Raw genomic sequence first — 18,767 nt, 5'->3', positions numbered from 1 at the left:
CATGTGGAATTAAGTTAGGATTCGGTAATCCACATTGTAATGGACCCATAGGTTGAATACACTCGTTTACGGCTCTCAGGTTCATGCAGCAACCTCCATTTCCTGGATTTCTTTTTTATGATAAACACTGGAGTGTTCCAAGGACTGGTAGTAGGTGTGAAGAACAGGCAGGACTATGCCAGGCTGATGACAGCCAATAGAATATTGGCTGGTAAGAAGAGAAAAATTCTGTTAATGACAGTCGCAAGTCAGATAGGGTTTTGTTTTCAGACAGTTAGGGTCTTATTGAGTGACAGTCCAGAAGTTAGGGACTGTGAGCGCTAAAGTTGGAAGGAAACGACTTAGCTCTGTGACAGGGTCAGAGAGGGGTCTGTTTTGTCCAGAATAGGACAGTTGGAGTATGGGTTCCAGAAAGAGAGAGGGACGGTTAAGGGTAGAGTTCAAAAGTGAGGGGCTCCCTAGCGGTACAAATCCAGAACTCAGAGAGAGAGAGAGAGAGAGAGAGAGAGAGTGTTGCTGGAGTGGGTTATCCTGTGAAATCTGGTTAGCCTAGTTGGCTAGGATAGACAAGGGAACCTAATGCCAATATTGTTAGAGTTTTAAGTGAAAGTAGCTAATATTCTCTAGAGAAAGAGAAAGTAAAGTAACAACGTGTAACTGAATGCAACAAAGTAAAACTGTTAACAAGCGAATGTACCAACTGAACAAGTGAAACATTGTCAAACCGTTGTTTAAATAAAGTTTATTTGTTGTTCAAGAAAGACTCGTCTGGAACCTGAATACTTACCACATTACTATCCGTTCAAAACATATTTTAAGAAAAAAGTGGCAGTCATAATAAGGTGGCAGGAACACAAGTTAAATAGGACAGTGATTACAAATGACATAAATTGGTGGCAGAAGTGGGATAAAAAGGCCCAGGGTGCTGTCACTGAAGGAGCTTAACAGAGGAAAATAAAGTGATTGTGACAGTAGGCTCTATATGTCCATCATTTAATTGCTCTTGGACTAATTTTTTTAAAGCTTCTAACTTCTCTTTAGGGAGTGGCCATTGATCAACCCAATCTGGAGAAGTTTGGATCCATTTTAATGGCAATACCGTAGACAAAGCCATTGTTATCTTTATATGTCAAGAGATATATTGGCAGAACAAGTCTCTTCCCCAAATATTCATTGGTAAATCTATGACAAATGGTTTTATGGATGCAGTTGCTCCATGCAGAGAGACTACTGACAGCCACTTACTACTCTGTTGAGCAGACTGACCTCCTCCAACCCCCCACACTTGTGGGACTGTTTCAGTTTTCCACTCGGCCAGCCACTCCTTGGAACGAATAACTGTAATGTCAGCTCAGGTATCTAAAAGAACTGTGAACATAGTTGATCACAAAAATACAACTCGGCCTTTTGGCTGAGATGGCCTTTTCTATCAATTGAACTTGTAAATTCGTAGATCTGAAGCCACCCATTCCTCTTTTTTTGGAACTTGAACTTGGAACAAAATATGACAAAAGAATAAGTTGTCGAATCAATATATTTGTAGTTAGTGTTTGAGGTAAATTAACTCATACCTGTATCTGTATAACCCCTTGATAATCAGAGTAAATTACCCCAGGGATAACAAAAATACCATATTTAGAGGCTGATGACCAGGGCAAAATGAGACCAACAAGACCAGATGGCAATGGACCTGTAACCTGTGAGGGTATCTTTTTAAAGTCCATTGGAAATTTAAAGGTGGTTTCCTCAGTAGAATATAGGTCTAGCCCAGTGTAGATGTAATGCCTCTATAGGTGCTCTTGGTTCCATATGTAATGTCCGCCCAATCTAATCCCATGCCTCTGTTTTTAGGAACCCACTTCTAGGTACCACAGACATTGTTGACCGATCTCCCGGACCAGCTGGTTGATTTCTGATCAGGTCACTTTGTGGCCCCTTTTTTGCAACAAATAAAATAACTCCTTAGTATGCTTTTACTGAACTATGGAGATAGAGTATCCCATACTTACTGGGGTTCCGTAGAATGCAAGGGTGCACCTGAAGCCTTTGCCAAGTGAGGTAAGTAGGGCTGAAGAGGGTCCTTGTTTGGGTACCTCCTGAAGGGTACAAAATCATAAAGTGAAAGTTATAGCATGGTGCAATGAGCTCTGAAGATGAATCTCCAGGGTCCTTTATTTATACAAATTGGTAATAGGTAAACATGTCAATCACTGGGTTACCACATTGTTTATTATCAGTCTTGCATCTACTTAATATCTATTGTAAAGTCATAAACATGATATATGCTAGCCTGTTCCATTCTGGTAAGCAGTTGGTCAGCACAAACTTCTTTTCTTCTTACATAACTCAACATATCAGCCGGCACACATCATCTCCCATGTCCAGCCACCCATAATGTACTCTCTGTGACTGTCCACCCGTGTGTGCATGGGTGTATTTCTCCAGAAAATACCTGGTACCTCTCCGTCTTCGATCCCATACATGATCTTTCATCCAAGTGGTTCACGGTTCCAAGACCCATGGTCATGTCATACCTCTGGTGGCTTGATTCCAACTATGTCTGCATCGGGATGCCTTTCCTACCTCCACCTTGTCCACGGATGCATCCCTTGAAGAATGGGGTGCTCACACTCTGGACTTTACCATACTACAAAAAAGCTTTCCTTGTGGTCATCACATCACCTCTGCCCACCATGCGAATGAGCTTTGTGCCTTGCAGATGGGTCAACCTTATCTTAGGTTTCACAAGGGTAAAGTGGTCCTCTGTACCGACATTACCTTCCTTCTGAAGATCATGTTGGCCTTTCATGTCAACCAGGACATTGTGTTGCGGACTTTAGCCCCTTACCTGACCACTGATACTGAGCACCATCTTCACATGGATGTCAGAAGGGCACTGGCCTTTTACCTGGATAGGACTTTGGGTTCAAGGTGCTCTGAAAAACTTTTTGTTGCAGCTTGAAGGCCAAGAAGGGACTTCCTGTGTCAGCTCAAAGATTTTTGAAATGGGTGGCTGGCACCATCCACTTGTGTTATGAACTCTCAGGTAGAACTCTCCCTGCCTGGGTTTAGGCTCACTCAACTAGGGTGGTAGCGACATCCTCTGCTCTTTTGACTGGGGTGCCTTTGGAGGATGTCTGTAAAGCTGCTGTCTCGTCCCAGCCATTAACTTTTATCAAACATTATATCAAACATTATAGGCTGGACACCTGAGCCAGACAGGACGTAGCTTTTGGGAGGGCAGTGTTGCTTTCGGGTTTGCACTGAAACAGTTTTATTGCATTGCATGTTATGTATGTTGTTGAAACCAAGAACGATGACACTGACAAATGCATTACATGTTGTATGTGTTTTTTGAAACTAAGAATAATGACACTGACAAATGCACTTTCAAAGTTCAAGAGTTTATTGTTAATAAATACAATTTGTTTGAACTTTCAAATTTATGTCATGACACTCCCTCCTCCATTGACCAAAGCTTGTCAGTCTAATCCATTTGTGTGATTTGCAGAGACCATGAAGAAGGACAGGTTGCTTACCTGAAACTGTATTTCTTTGAGCGGTCATCTGCAAATACACACAAATCCTGTCCATCCTCCCCTCATTTGTGTCCTGCTCATTGGTAAAGATCTTCTGTCACTGCTATGCGGCGTACTTTATGGAACTGGGAAAAGATTGGGAACACTAGGGGCTTTATAAGGGTGGGCGGAGCTACCGCCCCAAAGTTGCAAACTAAGTTTTGCCTAGTGATTCCAGATGTTTTCGAGCTTTCTGCACAGTTGCAGATATAACCCATTTGTGTGTATTCACAAATGGCCACTTGAAGAAATACAGTGACAGGTAAGTAACCTGTCCTCCTTTGCTTCAAATGTTGTGTTGTCTATACATTGTTTGGCCTTGTATCTGGATCAGAATGATACATTTTGTATAATAGTGATATTCTCTGTCTTTCTTTCTGTCCATCCTCCTTTCTAAGTATTCTGAAAAATTTGCTTTTCAATTCCTTCACAACAAATGCATCTTGTTATAGGTTTCCTATGAGATTTCTGAGAACAGGACTATCATTGTCGGCTTTCTAAAGGCAATATCTGGCCAATACCTTGAACTTGACAATGGACACTGATAACCCAGGCAATTCAGGCAGTATGTCTCCATTTGCTAGGGTATACTTGGATCTTTCTTGATAGCTGCATTTTACTTACACTTTCTGAAGGTAGACATATTGCTATATACAGAGACACACACAACCTGCAGCTAAGGATGATGTATTGCAGTTATGTGCATTTGACTGTGAAACAGAACAAGACAGATAGCAGTTTTCAAGCGAGAGGGAAGTCCTGTACAGGTACTTAAAAGTGGTAAACACACCACACAAACAGAGAAAGGACTTCCAACAAAAACTGATTTTACATTCTGTATCATTTTTAACGTTTTAAAAGCTCTTTAAAAAGTTTCTTCTATTGTGTATGATAAAAGTAAATTTTGTAGTGTAAGTTAAACTGACAAGAATTTTTTTCTTGCTAGTGATCTTTTCCCCCCTTTCACTTTGCCGCAGTAGTATGTATTTGATATATTTTTGCAGCAGTCAGTCATTGCTTGAGATGGGACTATAAGACATCCCTGTTCATCACTTATTAATTCCTACAATTTTTCAAGTTTAAAGCAACACACTACTATCTCTTAATCACAGGGATGATAGCACATTTCCACTGGACCAAATTTGAAAAGAAAGAATGTTCCTATACCAGTCTCCTATACCAGTTCTACTGAAATATAATGATGGTTGTACAAAAGTATTAGTTGCATTCTTGCACAATCCCTTTTACTTGAATATGGTATCTGTCAAATGAAACATGTGAATTGCTTTCTTTAGTCTGCGGTTGACTGCAGTAATTTCAAAGAGCAATTTTGTTTTTGTATGCGTTTGTCTTCCCAGATCTCAGATGGTATTCAGGCTCTCCAACATACAATAATAGAAAAGGATGGCAGGCTTTCCAAAGCGATGGTTCATTATGGTTCATTGCATGTCACTCTTCTGGTGATGCATTTGTCGAGTGAAACAGCAGTTGACAAGTAAGTATGCTATCCTGAAACCATATGCAGTTTAAAAATCTGCATAGTTTGGAATCAAACATAGAAGAATGCTAACTGAAGGGGTGATAAAAAGGCACAACAGAAATATATGGTATATGCTTCTGTTAAGATGCCGTAATGGTAATTATGACATCTACAAATGTTATTGACTTCTGTTAGTATGGTTATATATTTTTGTCTTATATGAAGAATTCCCTATGACTAAAAGCACTACTTGTGAGGAGACACAATGATATACACAGCCAAGAGTGCAGCAAGACAGTTTTCATAGACTAGGGGAAGGGGAGGCAGAAACGGTAGGGAACAGAACAGTTTGTATAAAACAGGTTTCTGGGAAAAAGTTAATGACAACATACGTACATACATATTAAATTAGCAACTATTAGGAAAATGAGTGATGATAAGAGTAGCTTTTTGTGTATGTCTATTCAAAAATAAACCCTATTGTACTAAATGGGACTTACAACTAACAACAATCTGACAGTCACTCTAACACATCTTTATCCCAATCTTTCCTAGGAGAGGCTAAAAGGAGAAGGCAGGAATTGCCATTAGAGTGGTGCAAGAGCCCATCTAAGTAAAAAAAATTTAATGTTTGGGATTTATTGAACTCAGTGGGATTTAGCATATTACAGTGCTGAGGATTCATTTAACACATACCATTCTTGGTTTCAAGATTCTCTAGATGGAGAGAAGGAAAGAGGAGAAGGAGCACTGGAATAGATAGCTTTGCAAATTAATCCATAAATCTTTCTAACTCCTTAAACATCGCTGTTAGCCTGTAACATTATTCTTTATTTGTGTAGTTAATTTGTTATGCTATGTATAGTTCTTTTCACCCTATCTCCAAAAGGATATTGTTGGAAATGGAAAATGTGCAGAGAAAGGCAAACAAAATAATTGAGGGTTGGACCATCTTCCTTAAAAGGCAAAGCTAGTATTTGTGCCTTTCAGTTTAGAAAAAAAATGATGAAGGGAAAGGCATGTTTATGAAATTATGTATGGCATGCAGAAAATGGTGAGAAACCATTGTTCCTCCCCACAGTACTAAGGTTTGGATCATCCAATGACAGAAAAGAAAAAGCATTTTTTTTCACAGAATATATAATTAATTTCTGGGGTTATTTATTGTTCCACTAGCTTAGATGGCCTTTATAGGACAGAAAAAAAGGAATGGAAAACGTTGAGAATCACATGTTATGCTTTGGGTTATCAACATTTACAAAGAGTAGACATCTTACAAATAAGTTTTCAGTAGCACAGGACCAAACAGAGAATGCATCCTAAATTAACACACCATGATCCATGATAATTAACTAGCAGTTTTGTTTGCCTCTTTTTTGTTTGAGCATTTCAAGTCAAATGACAAGTTCACATTTCATTTTTTTAATTCTTTCTTCTACAGTATTTTGCCCTTGACTTTGTAGTGACACCCACATTAAAATGCAGTACATCATAAAATAAATTAGATGTAGCATACTGTGTGTCAGGCTCCTGCTGTAATGTGAGATCCAGCTGACCCCAGGCTCTCACCTCTCACCAAGAGCGAGGATTGCATTTCCCAATTCACACATTAGAGCAGAAGTGAGAGTCTCTTATGCTTCTGCTTTTCCTGCTGATCTGTAACTTACAAATTCACTATTGACTACATACAATTAATACAGAAAGTCTCTGGGGATGGCTTAGTTTTCAGAAGAGCTGTCAAGGCATTTTCTAGTGAGAAATGGAAGCTGAGGGAAAGTGACAAGGAAAAAATGGAGAGAGAAGGGAAGAGAGTAAAGAGGGCTTGGAAGGAGAAAAAGAAGGGGTAGTTCATCTCTTAATAGTAGCCTGTTTTTCTGTCATGTCAAAACCAGTGAAAGCCAGTGTCTGACTGGCCTGATCTCCTTTTTGGAAGCTGTGAATTTGGTGTGCAACTGCCTACATTCTGTGATGTGAGGTCTGTGCTTAAGCTTTTTTTTTTTTTTTTTTTTGGGGGGGGGGGTTGCTTTCCAGTCCCCTTAGCATCAGTCTACACATGCAAGCCAGCCATGTACTCCATACAGTCCCCCCTGGATGCTCATGTAAAGAAATATCAGTGTGAATTGAGCTATATCAACCAAACCTGTGATTTTGCAAACCTAGGAAATGCACTTGCATATCTCGACACTCAAGCTGGTTGATCCTGATATTTCTCTATGTGACCTCTTTTCCAAAGACAGTCATATAGAGGGGCAAAAAAGTTGCTGACTTTTGAATTGTAAACTGACCCTTCAGGCAGTTCATTCTGAGAGTTTTGGTTTCCTGTGACAGCCAGACTTACAAAGAAACATCTCTGTCATTTAAAGCAGTGTTTTTTGAACAGTGTTTTCTTGGAAACCCTGGGATCCCTCAGAAGATTATCAGGGGCTCTTCCATAAGAAAATCAGCAAGGCAAATGATTTTTCTTAGAAAACAGCTTGCTAACAGGTATTGGTTTTGCCTTGCACTGTGTAGCCAGAGGACACTGTTAGAGGTGTTTCTGGCATTGTCACATAGTTCACACATCCTAGCATATGGAAGATTTTAGTACCTCAGAGTCACTTCTTATTTAGCACTCACACAGAACTAGATCTACAGGGCAGGCATATTAATTACAACCTTTTCACCTGAAGTAGTTTAAACAATGCTCTTGAGTTTTAACTACTTGTCATGTACAATTTTTTTTCAAACAGACAAATAACAACTGGGACAAAGGTTGGCTCAACCAAACTATTGCATTTTGCCACTGGGCAAAATATCTATATATCTGTCTCTGTCTCTAACTCTAGATAGATAGATAGATAGATAGATAGTTATACCACAGCATGTTGTGGTTAAAAGTGGTGTGAGTTGTCATCTGAAAAAGGCTCCTTTTCCAAAAGTGGAAGAGAAGCATGTGTGTTTTCACTTTATCACCAGGAAGTGTGATCACCAGGAGGACCAAATGGAGGTAATAATTCCATAAGAAGCATAAATCGAAGAACATACAGTAGACATTCACAGAAAGTTCTCTGTACAGCAGTCATACACCTCCAATTTGGAAATGCCCAGAGCCAAAGAAGGATGTAAACAAAGCAAAATTTTTAGAAACCTTTGAATTGTTCCTCACAGAAAACATTCCTTACTACATAATTCAAGAAACAGAGAGACATGGCATAAATTCAGGAGATGATATGAGAGGCAATGGTAAACCCCCTCTGAACAAATCATGCCAAGAAAACTCCATGATAAGTTCACCTTGTTGTTTGGTTGTGTACCTTGGAAGTTATTTCCAATGTGTGGTGACCCTCTCTTAGGGTTTTCTTGGCAAGATTTGTTCAGAGGGGGTTTGCCATTGACAACATCCCCTGAGGCTGAGAGTGTGTGATTTGCTCAGGGGCTCATGGCTGATCTCCAGGGTTAATCCAACACTCAAACCACTATACCATGCTGACTCAAGTTCACTTTAAGTTGGAAACAACTTGAAGGCACACAACAACAACAACGACAACAACAACAGAGTTGATTCCGTCTATGTGGACTGTAGCAATTGTATTGGAATATCATCTGCTTGTGGTGATTTATTCTTTCCAGTATTGCAGATTCCACTTAGTTGTCCACAATTTGGGGTTTAAATAGAGTACCTTTAAATAGGGTACTGAAATTATATTAGGCTTTTCTGTTTGCTTGCAGGAAATGAGGTATGTCAACCACACAAAACACATTTATTTGACTTGTTTTATTTGTATCCATTTGAACCACCTAGAGCCCTGAGATCCTCAGGAGAAGGCTTTCTCTCAGTCCCACTACCATCCCAGGCTTGCCTGGTGAGGACATGAGAGAAAGCCTTCTCAGTGGCTGCTCCCACCCTGTGGAACTCCCTTCCTTCCACGGTAGACTAGGCTGGGCCCCTCACTGCTGGCCTTTCGCAGGCAGGCACAGATGTTTTTGTTTAATCAGGCCCTTTAAAATCTTGCAGGCTTGGCTTTATTGGAGGATGAGGGGGGTTCGTTTTAGATTATTATTTTTAACTTTGTATGTTTTAAATTTTATATTTGTAATTTTTTATATTTTTTAAGATTTCAATTGTACAATTTCAGTTGTTGTTTTAATGTGTTTTATGTGTGTTGTTAGCCACCTTGGGTCCCACTTTGGGAGAAAGGCAGGATAAAAATAAATAAATAAATAAATATGTCTGATATTTATCTGTATGTCTGGGATGATTTTAAGGCTCGTAGAGCTTAAACATTGCATTACGTGAACCAAGTGTGCATCTTAGAATATGACCAGAATTCATTGTAATCATAGAATCATAGAATAATAGAGTTGGATGAGACTGCAAGGGCCCTGATGCTCAGTGGTTTTGTAGCAAACTCTTCAGCAGTCCTCAGCAGACAAGACAATGTGCAAACTTGAAAATTCATTAAAAGTTGAAATTGAAAGGAAATGATTATCAGAATGCTTTCCTTTTAAATGTGCTGTTGGACTCTTGATCCCTTTTACTATACCAGGTTACAGCCCACTGTTAAGATTGTAGTGTTGTCCATAACAGAAAATAAGGGCTCAACTTGCCATTTCTTTGCTTATGAAGGTCTAAAGCTAAATTGATATTTCTTGGTTATGCACATAACACCTCCCCCCCCCCCACTTTTTTTACTATCATATTTTCCATGATTTTTCACTTCAGGATTCTAATGTAGTCCTGAACTATATATTGTTAATTTTGAGGGATTGGGTGGTGGAGATTGATTTATCACTGATGAATTCTAAATAAAAAAGAATTTTAAAAAGTTTTTTAAACGGACCATAAGGTAATATAAATAAGTTATGGACTAATGAAAATAAAAAAGAACATGACATTATACTTTTCTACCAAAAAGGTTTATTGAGTGGACTTTCTTTGGATATTTCTTTTTTTTTTTTAAATTTTATTTATTACAAATAAAGTACACATACATAACATGTAACATATAACATATAACATAAACCAATAACATTCGTCTCTATCGTCCCCTTCCCTCCCCCCTCCCCCTCCCCTAAACTTAAAAATACCTTCCATACTCCTCTTCATACATTCCCTAGACTAGACAACACAAAACTGACTTCCTTGGTCTGAACCCTTACCGTTTATTTTATTGACTCTAATTGTCTATCTTTTTGTTAGTAGTAACTGATTTTGTTTTGACTTCACCTATAATACTTTTGACTTTCCTGATCTTAATTCATTCTCCTTGTTTATATTACTTTCTTAAACGTTTGATTTTCTTTTAAACTGACTTACCTACGTAAGTACCTTGTTAGATTTTGTCTTGTATGTTAGGCCATTTTCCCCTTATATAACTATACAGTTTTCCCCAGACCTTTCTATCCTGCTTCCTTTTTTCTTTAGCTTCGGCATTTATGGCTAAGTTATCTCTTAATCCTTCCGAGATTATATCTATTTCCATCATTTCTAACAATTTGAGAATCCATTCTTCCAACATAATGTCTTTCTTTTTTTTCCAGTATTTTGCATACGTTAATCTGGCAGCTGTTAACATGTAGAAAATTATTTTGCCGAATCTTCTTTCTATCTCATCCTCTAACATATTTAATAACAAAATTTCAGGTTTGTGCTTTAACTCTATATCCAATATTTCTTTAATTCCTTTAACTATCATTTTCCAAAAATTTTCTGCATATATACAATTCCACCATAAATGATAAAACGTACCTTTCTCCCTTTGACATTTCCAACAATAGATTTGACCATTACCATAGATTCTACACAGTTTTTCCGGAGATAAATGCCATCTATACATAATTTTAACAAAATTTTCCTTTATATCCTGACTTTCTTTGGATATTTCAGGATGTCTGATCACCAACTGGTTAGTGCCACCTAGTGACTGTTAATACACATCTCAAAAATAACTTTAACATTAGGCCAGGAAGAAAAACAACAACTGTTCTTAGTGCTGTGGGAAGGAAACAGCCAAAGTTGAAGGATGTAATCCTAGTAATGTTTAGTAGACAATAAATTCCATTTATACACTCTCTTCGAGGTCAGGATGGCATAAGTACATTCATTCCTCTCATCCACACAACAAACATTCAGAGTGTCAGGTTAGAGTCTTGACACAAGTTTACACCATGGCTAAGAAGGGCTTGAAACCAGGTCTCCCAAACACTAGTCTAGTGCTTTGTCTCCTATACTGTGCTAACTCACACTGATGGATTGTGTTAGATGTCTTTTCATTTCAATGGGAAAGTAATAAAGATTTAAAATAACTTGAGTATGGTTTATCCCATATAGCTTTATCATAGATTTTGTGATTTTATTGGTGTGTGTATGTTATGAAGCAGATTAGATGCTGCACATAAATAGTAAAAATCTGAAATACTGTTAAGAGGAAAGTAGTTCATTCATTATTTATAACACAGCCAATTTTTTTTTTGAGGGGGGTAAGTATCATCTTTCTTTCTGGTCCTGCACTTAAAATTGCAGTCTTCAAAGACACAATTAGGTTTGATCTTTATTTAGGCATCTGGAACTGGTCTGGCAGAAGGGGAATTCTCTGCCTCTCTTCTCCACAGCAGCCTGTCCTGTATCTTGAAATGATACTCAGTAGGTTGGAGGATGGTGTTGAACAGGGAGGTAATTCTTCACTATGTTTCTTCTCAAAGGTAGCAACAAGTAATTTCAATAATTTTCTTTCTGCTGTGAGAAGGTCAACAAAAACTACGCCATTCTTGAAGGCACTTCACTATTCAGGACTTATTCTGTGTAAAATTTGCATTTTGTGTGTGGAAAATAATAATTCAATTCAGTAATATTAATTTCTGTGGAGAAAATGCTGTTTTCTTTGCAAATCATGTATGAATTTTGTACAGAACAATTACAGCTTTTTTCTGTATAGAAAACATTTTCTGTGCATGAATAAATTCGTGGTTGTTGTTGTTGTTGTTGTTATATTTATTTGTATCCGACACTTTCCCCAGAACTGGGACTCAGAGCGGCTTCACAATATTAAAAGAACAATATAATTAAAAACATAGAAAAAAGTTGTATTGAAAAGAATTAAATTATTACAATGTTAAAATATATAGTTATTAAAAGAATAAAATACATTTTAAAAACATAAAACTGTATAAAACACTTTAAAATGAAACAACATCCCAAGACGGTCCTTTACAAACATTCTGTTTTAAAAGACTATCTGGACATGTAGGTCTTAGTCTGCCAGTGTCATGCCCACAAGAAGAGAGCCATTCTGGTTTCCCTGGGAAGGGAATTCCAGAGTCTAGGGGCAGCCTCCGAGAAGGCCCTCTCTCATATCCCCACCAACCATGCTTGTGATGGTGTTGGGATGGAGAGAAGGGCCTCTCCAGAGGATCTCAGAACCCAGGTCAGTTCTATGTTCTGTGTTGAAATATTATTTTCCCTGAAGAAGATGCTGTTTTCTGTGCAACCATGTGAGAATTTTGTACAGAATAGGTCTTGAATTGAGCAGAATAAGACATGTTTCTCATCAGTTCAGGATTTACTTGGTTGGTTTCTTAGTAAACCTCCAAATGGTTTATAAACCAAACAAGAAAATATTTGAAAAATGAGTGAAGCATGTTCTGTGAGCACAGCCCTTCCTTAGCTAAAGGCAGATCCTGGATCCAGTATGTTTTTATATAATGTGCAGCTTGCTCCTATGTTTACTGAGCCATCAGCAATCTACAAACAAATTTTTCCTTTTGCATAAGAAAAGACCGCTAGTGGATGAGGAAGGAACCTGAGAACTCGTATTTTTATACAACTATATATATAGAACAATACTCATCCTTATGTTCCAGAAATGGAAAATGAAAATATTAGTACACCTGGAATAGATGTAGCATTTCTTTAGGAGATGAATCGTAGTTATCTGAAGTTAAGATTCTGCTTCAGTTTTGAAATGTATCTTTTTCTTCTTGATAGTGCAATTGGTGCTTTCTTGAAGAGTAAAGGTTCCATTGAAGAACTGCTGCAAGGAAAGCCTTTGGATTTATCTTTTCAAGGAATTGATCACTTTAGAAATCAAGTTGGATTTGTGAACTTGTCAGAGAATGAAAGCACAGCCACACTTTTGAAGATAGCAGGTAACTCTTTTCAGTATTGTTACAAAGCTCTCAAAAGGCAGGTTAGAGACTGTATTTATATGTAGGCTGAACTTGTAAGTCACTTCACCTGTGTAGATGACAATTGAATTTGAAGCCTTTCCACAGTTTCAAGATAGCTGTACAACTGCTTTGCACAGCATTCTTGGCAACCTCAGGTCTGTCCAACAGTTGCAAGTCTAATGATACTCTCAGGGTCAATTCAGGTATAAAAGAAAAACATGGTTCTTGGGAAGAGAAAAAGCTGCCTCATATGCAAAGGGATCTTGCTGCAGCTTTGAAACTAACTGAGAAGTTGTAGTATGAACTTCTGTAGACTTGGTCTACTTCCTCGTATGCTTAGAGGAAGTAGATGAAGTCTATGAAACCTCATTCTACAACTTCTTTCACACAGTTAGTTTCAAAGCTGCTGGAAGATCACTTTGCATACTGGCATTCCATACTAACATGGCGCTGTCTCTGAATTTAGTGTTACATGTCCTTCTTCCTTTTCCTGCCTTGTCTGTAAGGAGAAACTTCATTTTTAGGCTAGCCACTGTTCCTTGTGATGTCTACACTTGATGAACTATGGCTTATTTAAACAGTTTTTGGACTGCAAACTAAGATCTGATACTAGGATATGATTCTGTCTCTTCCTGTGTCACTATAATTTAAGCAAACACATTTCCCCAAGTTTAGTTATCATGGGGAGCTATGGGTAGTTTAAATTTGAAACTAGAAGTTCAGTTCCCTTCTCAAAGGTGAATGAGCAGAAAACATAAAATCTCACCATCTGATACAAAGATGGGATAAAAATATAAGCAGCATTCCGAAAAACTCAACAAAAGACTTGGAGATTTCTACATCACTATTTAAACTATTACACATAACATGAATGTATGACTGTCTCTGCAAAGGGAAAAGGTTCTTTAAATAGCTTAATTTTTATAAGTCTGGTTGTATTAACAATCTTGGATGGAAAAAGAGTTGAGAAACAATATCAAAGTCTCTCCAGAGAGCAGTGCCTTAACTGCACAGCCACAGAACACAAAGGTCTTAGCATTATCCTGGCACTATCCTATCCCATGGCTTCTTTCCCCACCCTTCCTCACTGTAGTCCATGCCATGTAGTACAGAAGAGGCCTTTTGAAGGTCTGATTGGCACTACATCTTTGGCGGTCTTTCCTTCCTCAAGTTGGGGATGCCAGGGCACGAATCTAGACCTTTTGCATGTCTGTAAAACATGTTCTCTGCCACTGACTTTACAGCTCCTCCATTAGAGACTGAGGATATTTGGGAGTCACACTTTAAGGTATAGTTCTCTCCACCAGTTGTACCTTGCATTACTTGCCTAGGGCTGGGTGCCTTGTCCTTGCAGCTCCAGTTTCAGCAGTAGAGTTGGGGTTATAGGTTGTGTTCTTATGTGTAAATATAATTAGCATTAACATTTCAGACCATTCATAGGGACATTATGATGTCTTTAGCCACTTATTTTCCTTCTGTTACTGCAGACCTGAATGCCAGACATGTTAAGCATAATAATACAGTAGCACAAGAGAAGCAAGGCATGCCTTTATTATAATTTAATATAATTGTTCAGTGTTCCTTAAATACTAACTGTATGTTTTTGTGAGCTATAACATAATAGCTCATACTGCAGTTCTATTTAGAATTAATTAGATTAATTAGCAAATATATTAATAATCGTTGTGGGTTGTTGTAGAGTCCAACTCATGCTAGGAATTGCCAGAAAATAGCCCAGGACAACACAAATGTCATTTGGAGGGATATAAATACCGTGAAAAGATAATGAATCACTAGAAAAGACAATAATGCTTGGGAAGGTAGAAGGCAGTAGGAAAAGTGGAAGACCACATTACAGGTGGATAAACTCCATTAAAGAAGCCACGGCACTGAGTCTTCAAGACCTGAGCAGGGCTGTTGATGGGTGACTTGCCACAACATCCAGCAACCTCTGAGAAGCCAAATGATTTCAGGAATGTAGTGTTCAAGTTATAGTGTTTCTTAATAAACATCGTCACTCCAAAGATCAGTGAAGCATAAATGTATTTTAAAAATAAATGTATGCTCAGGTAAAACAATGATGTTAGGCACACTGATAGCATTCCTCTATACCCTGTATGTACTTGTTTGGTTCAGTCAAAAGGCCACTTGATCAAAGTTTCAGCCACTTTCTTCGTGAGATAAATTGTGGTTGGACTGGCAAAACTAGCCTAATATAATCTGATGGTCTTTTTTTTAACCAACATAATCTGGCTTTCATGTATCTTGGAGAGCACATTCTCACATGTGACAATCCTCCCACTCCCAGTTCTGGGTGTGACTTTACTGCATTTTCCAGTCTCAAGGCAATAGGATTGTAATTGAGTTCTAGCAGATCCTTTTCTCTGAATGCCCTGGAGTAACAAAATATGCTCCCCTGAGAAGTCTGTACAGGTTCTTATTTAATTATCTTTTAGCAGATATAACCATTTTTTTTGTTCAGTTACTAATCTGGGAGTTTCAAATTCTAATAGTTACTTTTATGCAGATTTCAATTATTGTTTGATACAGTTTCAGCTGGATTTACTACCTGTTATTGTTACCTTTTAAGTAAACCATTTATGGATATTTTTTGTTCAAAATGATTTAGAAATGTTACAAATAGATAAGGAAAACAATAAATAAATAAATAAATAAATAAATAAATAAATAAATAAGGTAGAAACCCTTTGCCATACTTGGTATCTTAGAAGCTCAGGAATGCACCAACAGGATAGGCTGGCCTCAGTTTCATTTCAGCTTGTTCCCCTGACATCTGTCCGGTCCTCTTCAACTGCAGTATAGGTATAATGAGTTACCTTTCAAAAGCAAGATGATGTGTAAGACCAATGTTCTTTCCTTGCTGTAATAAGTGACATTGCCTAGTTACTTTCGAAAGTTACTTTTTAAAGGCATGTTTAGAGACATTTTGATGCACTCATAGAATTGTAGAGTTGGAAGGGGCCTTGCTCAATCAGAGATGTTTATCACACTATACTCTTAAAGTGCTACTATTCCACTTTGACTCCTCTAGCTGCCTCCTGTTGCATTGTGGGATTTTTAGTTTTAAGGAGGGGTATTTAGAATTCTCAGGCAGATTCTCTGCCTGAGAATTCTAAATACCCCTCCTTAAAACTGCCAATACCAGAATGCAACAGGAGGCAGCTAGAGGAGTCAAAGTGGAATAGTAGCACTTTAAGGGTGTAGTGTGATAAACATCATAGAATCGTAGAGTTGGAATCTATGCAGGATTTCCAGCTGGAGTATCCCCAACAGGTAGCTGTCCAGTCTCTTTCTGAAGATATCCATAGGAGGAGACCTCACCACCTCTCTAGACAATTGGTTCCATTGGTGAACCCTTCTTGCTGTCAAGAAGTTCCTTCTAATGTTTAATAGAAATCTTCCCTCCGGAACTTAAAACCATTAGATTGTTGAGATTCCACCTCAACATTAGGAAGAAGTTCCTGATAGTAAGAGCTGTTCGACAGTGTTGTCTCGTTCTTTGGAAGTGTTTAAATGGCCATGTTGGGGGTGCTTTGATTGTGTTTTCCTGCATGGCAGGGGGTTCCACATTATGGCCCTTGAGGTCTCTTCCAACTCTATGATTCTATGACTTAGTTCTACACCCTGAGGCAGCAGAACATTCTTCCCAGTATTTTCTTGAGCTTAATAAAAATCAGCTTTTCTGAAATACAAGGTTTGCATTTAACTATATTCTTCATGGCCTGTACCACAATCATGAATTGTAGCATTACATGATCTCTCTTTCCTGAAGTACCAATTGCTTTGATTCTAGTGACCAACTCCTCCCTATTGATTAGGATCAAGTCCAGGATTTCTGATCCTCTTGCTCCTTCCTCGACCTTTTGAAAGAGGAAATTATCTGCAAGGCACATCAGGACTTTGCTGGGGAGCCTGTACTTAGCTGATCTAAGCATCTTTCTATCTTTCACTGATAGAACTGGTGAGAATACCATCTGTGCCCTACACTCTTCACTTTTCTCCCCAGGGCTTCATAGGTGATCTGTTCAGAGGTATTGTTTGCAGTGTCATTGGTGTCCATATGAATCAAAAGAGAGGAGTACTGTCGTGTGTTCTTGATGAAGTTTGGCAGTATGTCAGTGTCATTCTGGATACGCATGCCAGGAAGTCAGAACACTTTCCGATTCAGCTTGTCTGGCTGGCACACACTTACCTCTGTACCCCTGAGCAATGAATCCTCTACCACCAGCTTTCTTTTCTTTATGCAGTTGGTGGTTAAGTTGTTTCCTTCCTTAGCATGCAGGATCTCCTGCTGCTAGCCTCCTGTTTGTGCCTCTTGAACACCATCCTCAGGAAGAAGTAGGCAATTGCTTCGTTGAAGCAGTTCCAAATCCCTTGTGTATGATCTGCTGCTGACCATGACCATCCTTCAGGGTGCTTGCTCAGTGTTACAGCCCTCTGCATTTTCACTGGCAGTTTCTTGGCTGGTTTTGTACAACCAGTTCTCCCTCTATTCTGTCGTGGAAGTCCCCATGTCCTCTGATGTGTCTGAAGAGTCTCAACATGTGGCTGCAATGTGTTGCAATTCAGTGGAATGTTTCATTCTAGTTCTAAGGCTTTCTTCTCTGGAAAGAAAGTAACAGCAAGAAAAGTGAGCAGCAAAACAAGGAATTCAGCAAATCAGTCATATAGGTAATAGGATGTATTGCTTAACAGCAATGGGGTGCTTTTCAAGCACTGGAACAAGAAATGAGAATGCATTACTTTTTAAAAATTATATTTTATGCTCTATAGGCATTTACTGAAGATAAGATGGTGCTAGAGTGCTCAGTTTAATCCTTTTTGGCCACTGTAGTTCCATGCTGAGTGTAACTGCCAGGGATTGTTCGTTTGGATGCCTAAGATTTCAGATTTTGAATCTTCTTTCTGAGAAAATGGATTTCATTCTCACAAGGTAAAGTAATGTCCTTAAACTTAAATGGGTTCAGAAAAGGAGTAGATCAGTTCATGCTAGTCATGATGTCTGTGTGCAACCTTGGAGGCTGAGAGGCTACTTGTTACTTCACATCACTTGTTAGGAAACAGCAGCTGGAAAAGACTTAAGACCTGCACAGTTGGCTGCTATGGTAAACAGGATGCTAAACTAGATACCAGACAAACCTTTCATCTACTTCATAAGGCTTCATCTTATGTTCTTAATATGGGTGCAGCAGGAAGTGGGACATAAGAAAATAGAAATCAAGCAAGATGGTAATGAAAATTCTTAAAAACAAATGAACAAAAAGATCTCAGTGCTAAAGAAATGCCTGGAGTTGGTCATTGTCCATTTAGGTTGTCTCCAAATTCCAACCATTTTTTGCAAAGGTTTTCTTGAAGACATTATTAGAAGCAATGAATGTTCTTTTGTGCTCAAAAGAATGTGAAGTCATACCATGCCTGAATATGGCATGACTCACTCATATTAGGACATTTTCCAGAATTATAAAGGCCACTGCCATCTTGTTATGTTTTGCATAGCTGAATATAACACATGCAGACTTTATTTCCTCCCTTTCCCAAGGATT

The 18,767-nt window shown here is 38.4% G+C and overlaps 1 protein-coding gene across 8 annotated transcripts in view; it reads left to right on the top strand.

Moving 5' to 3' along the window:
- The window catches only part of LOC149311111 (A-kinase anchor protein 7-like), a 140,138-nt gene that overhangs the window by 20,155 nt on the left and 101,216 nt on the right, over positions 1-18,767 (top strand). For all 8 annotated transcript variants that reach the window (XR_016281754.1, XM_089530372.1, XM_089530370.1 and 5 more), the window contains exons 4-5: positions 4,937-5,073; positions 13,022-13,182. Coding sequence is in view for 7 of the 8 variants with exons in the window: in XM_089530372.1 (XP_089386498.1) it covers positions 4,937-5,073; positions 13,022-13,182 (298 nt within the window). In the remaining variant the exon portion in view is untranslated. The remainder of the gene's footprint in view (positions 1-4,936; positions 5,074-13,021; positions 13,183-18,767) is intronic.

Source organism: Sceloporus occidentalis, unplaced genomic scaffold (assembly GCF_023333645.1).
Source record: "Sceloporus occidentalis isolate IW3139 unplaced genomic scaffold, rSceOcc1.0.p SCAF_6, whole genome shotgun sequence".
Lineage (NCBI taxonomy): Eukaryota > Metazoa > Chordata > Lepidosauria > Squamata > Phrynosomatidae > Sceloporus > Sceloporus occidentalis.
Note: the sequence above shows the minus strand (reverse complement) of the source record. Positions and strands in the feature narration are given on the sequence as shown.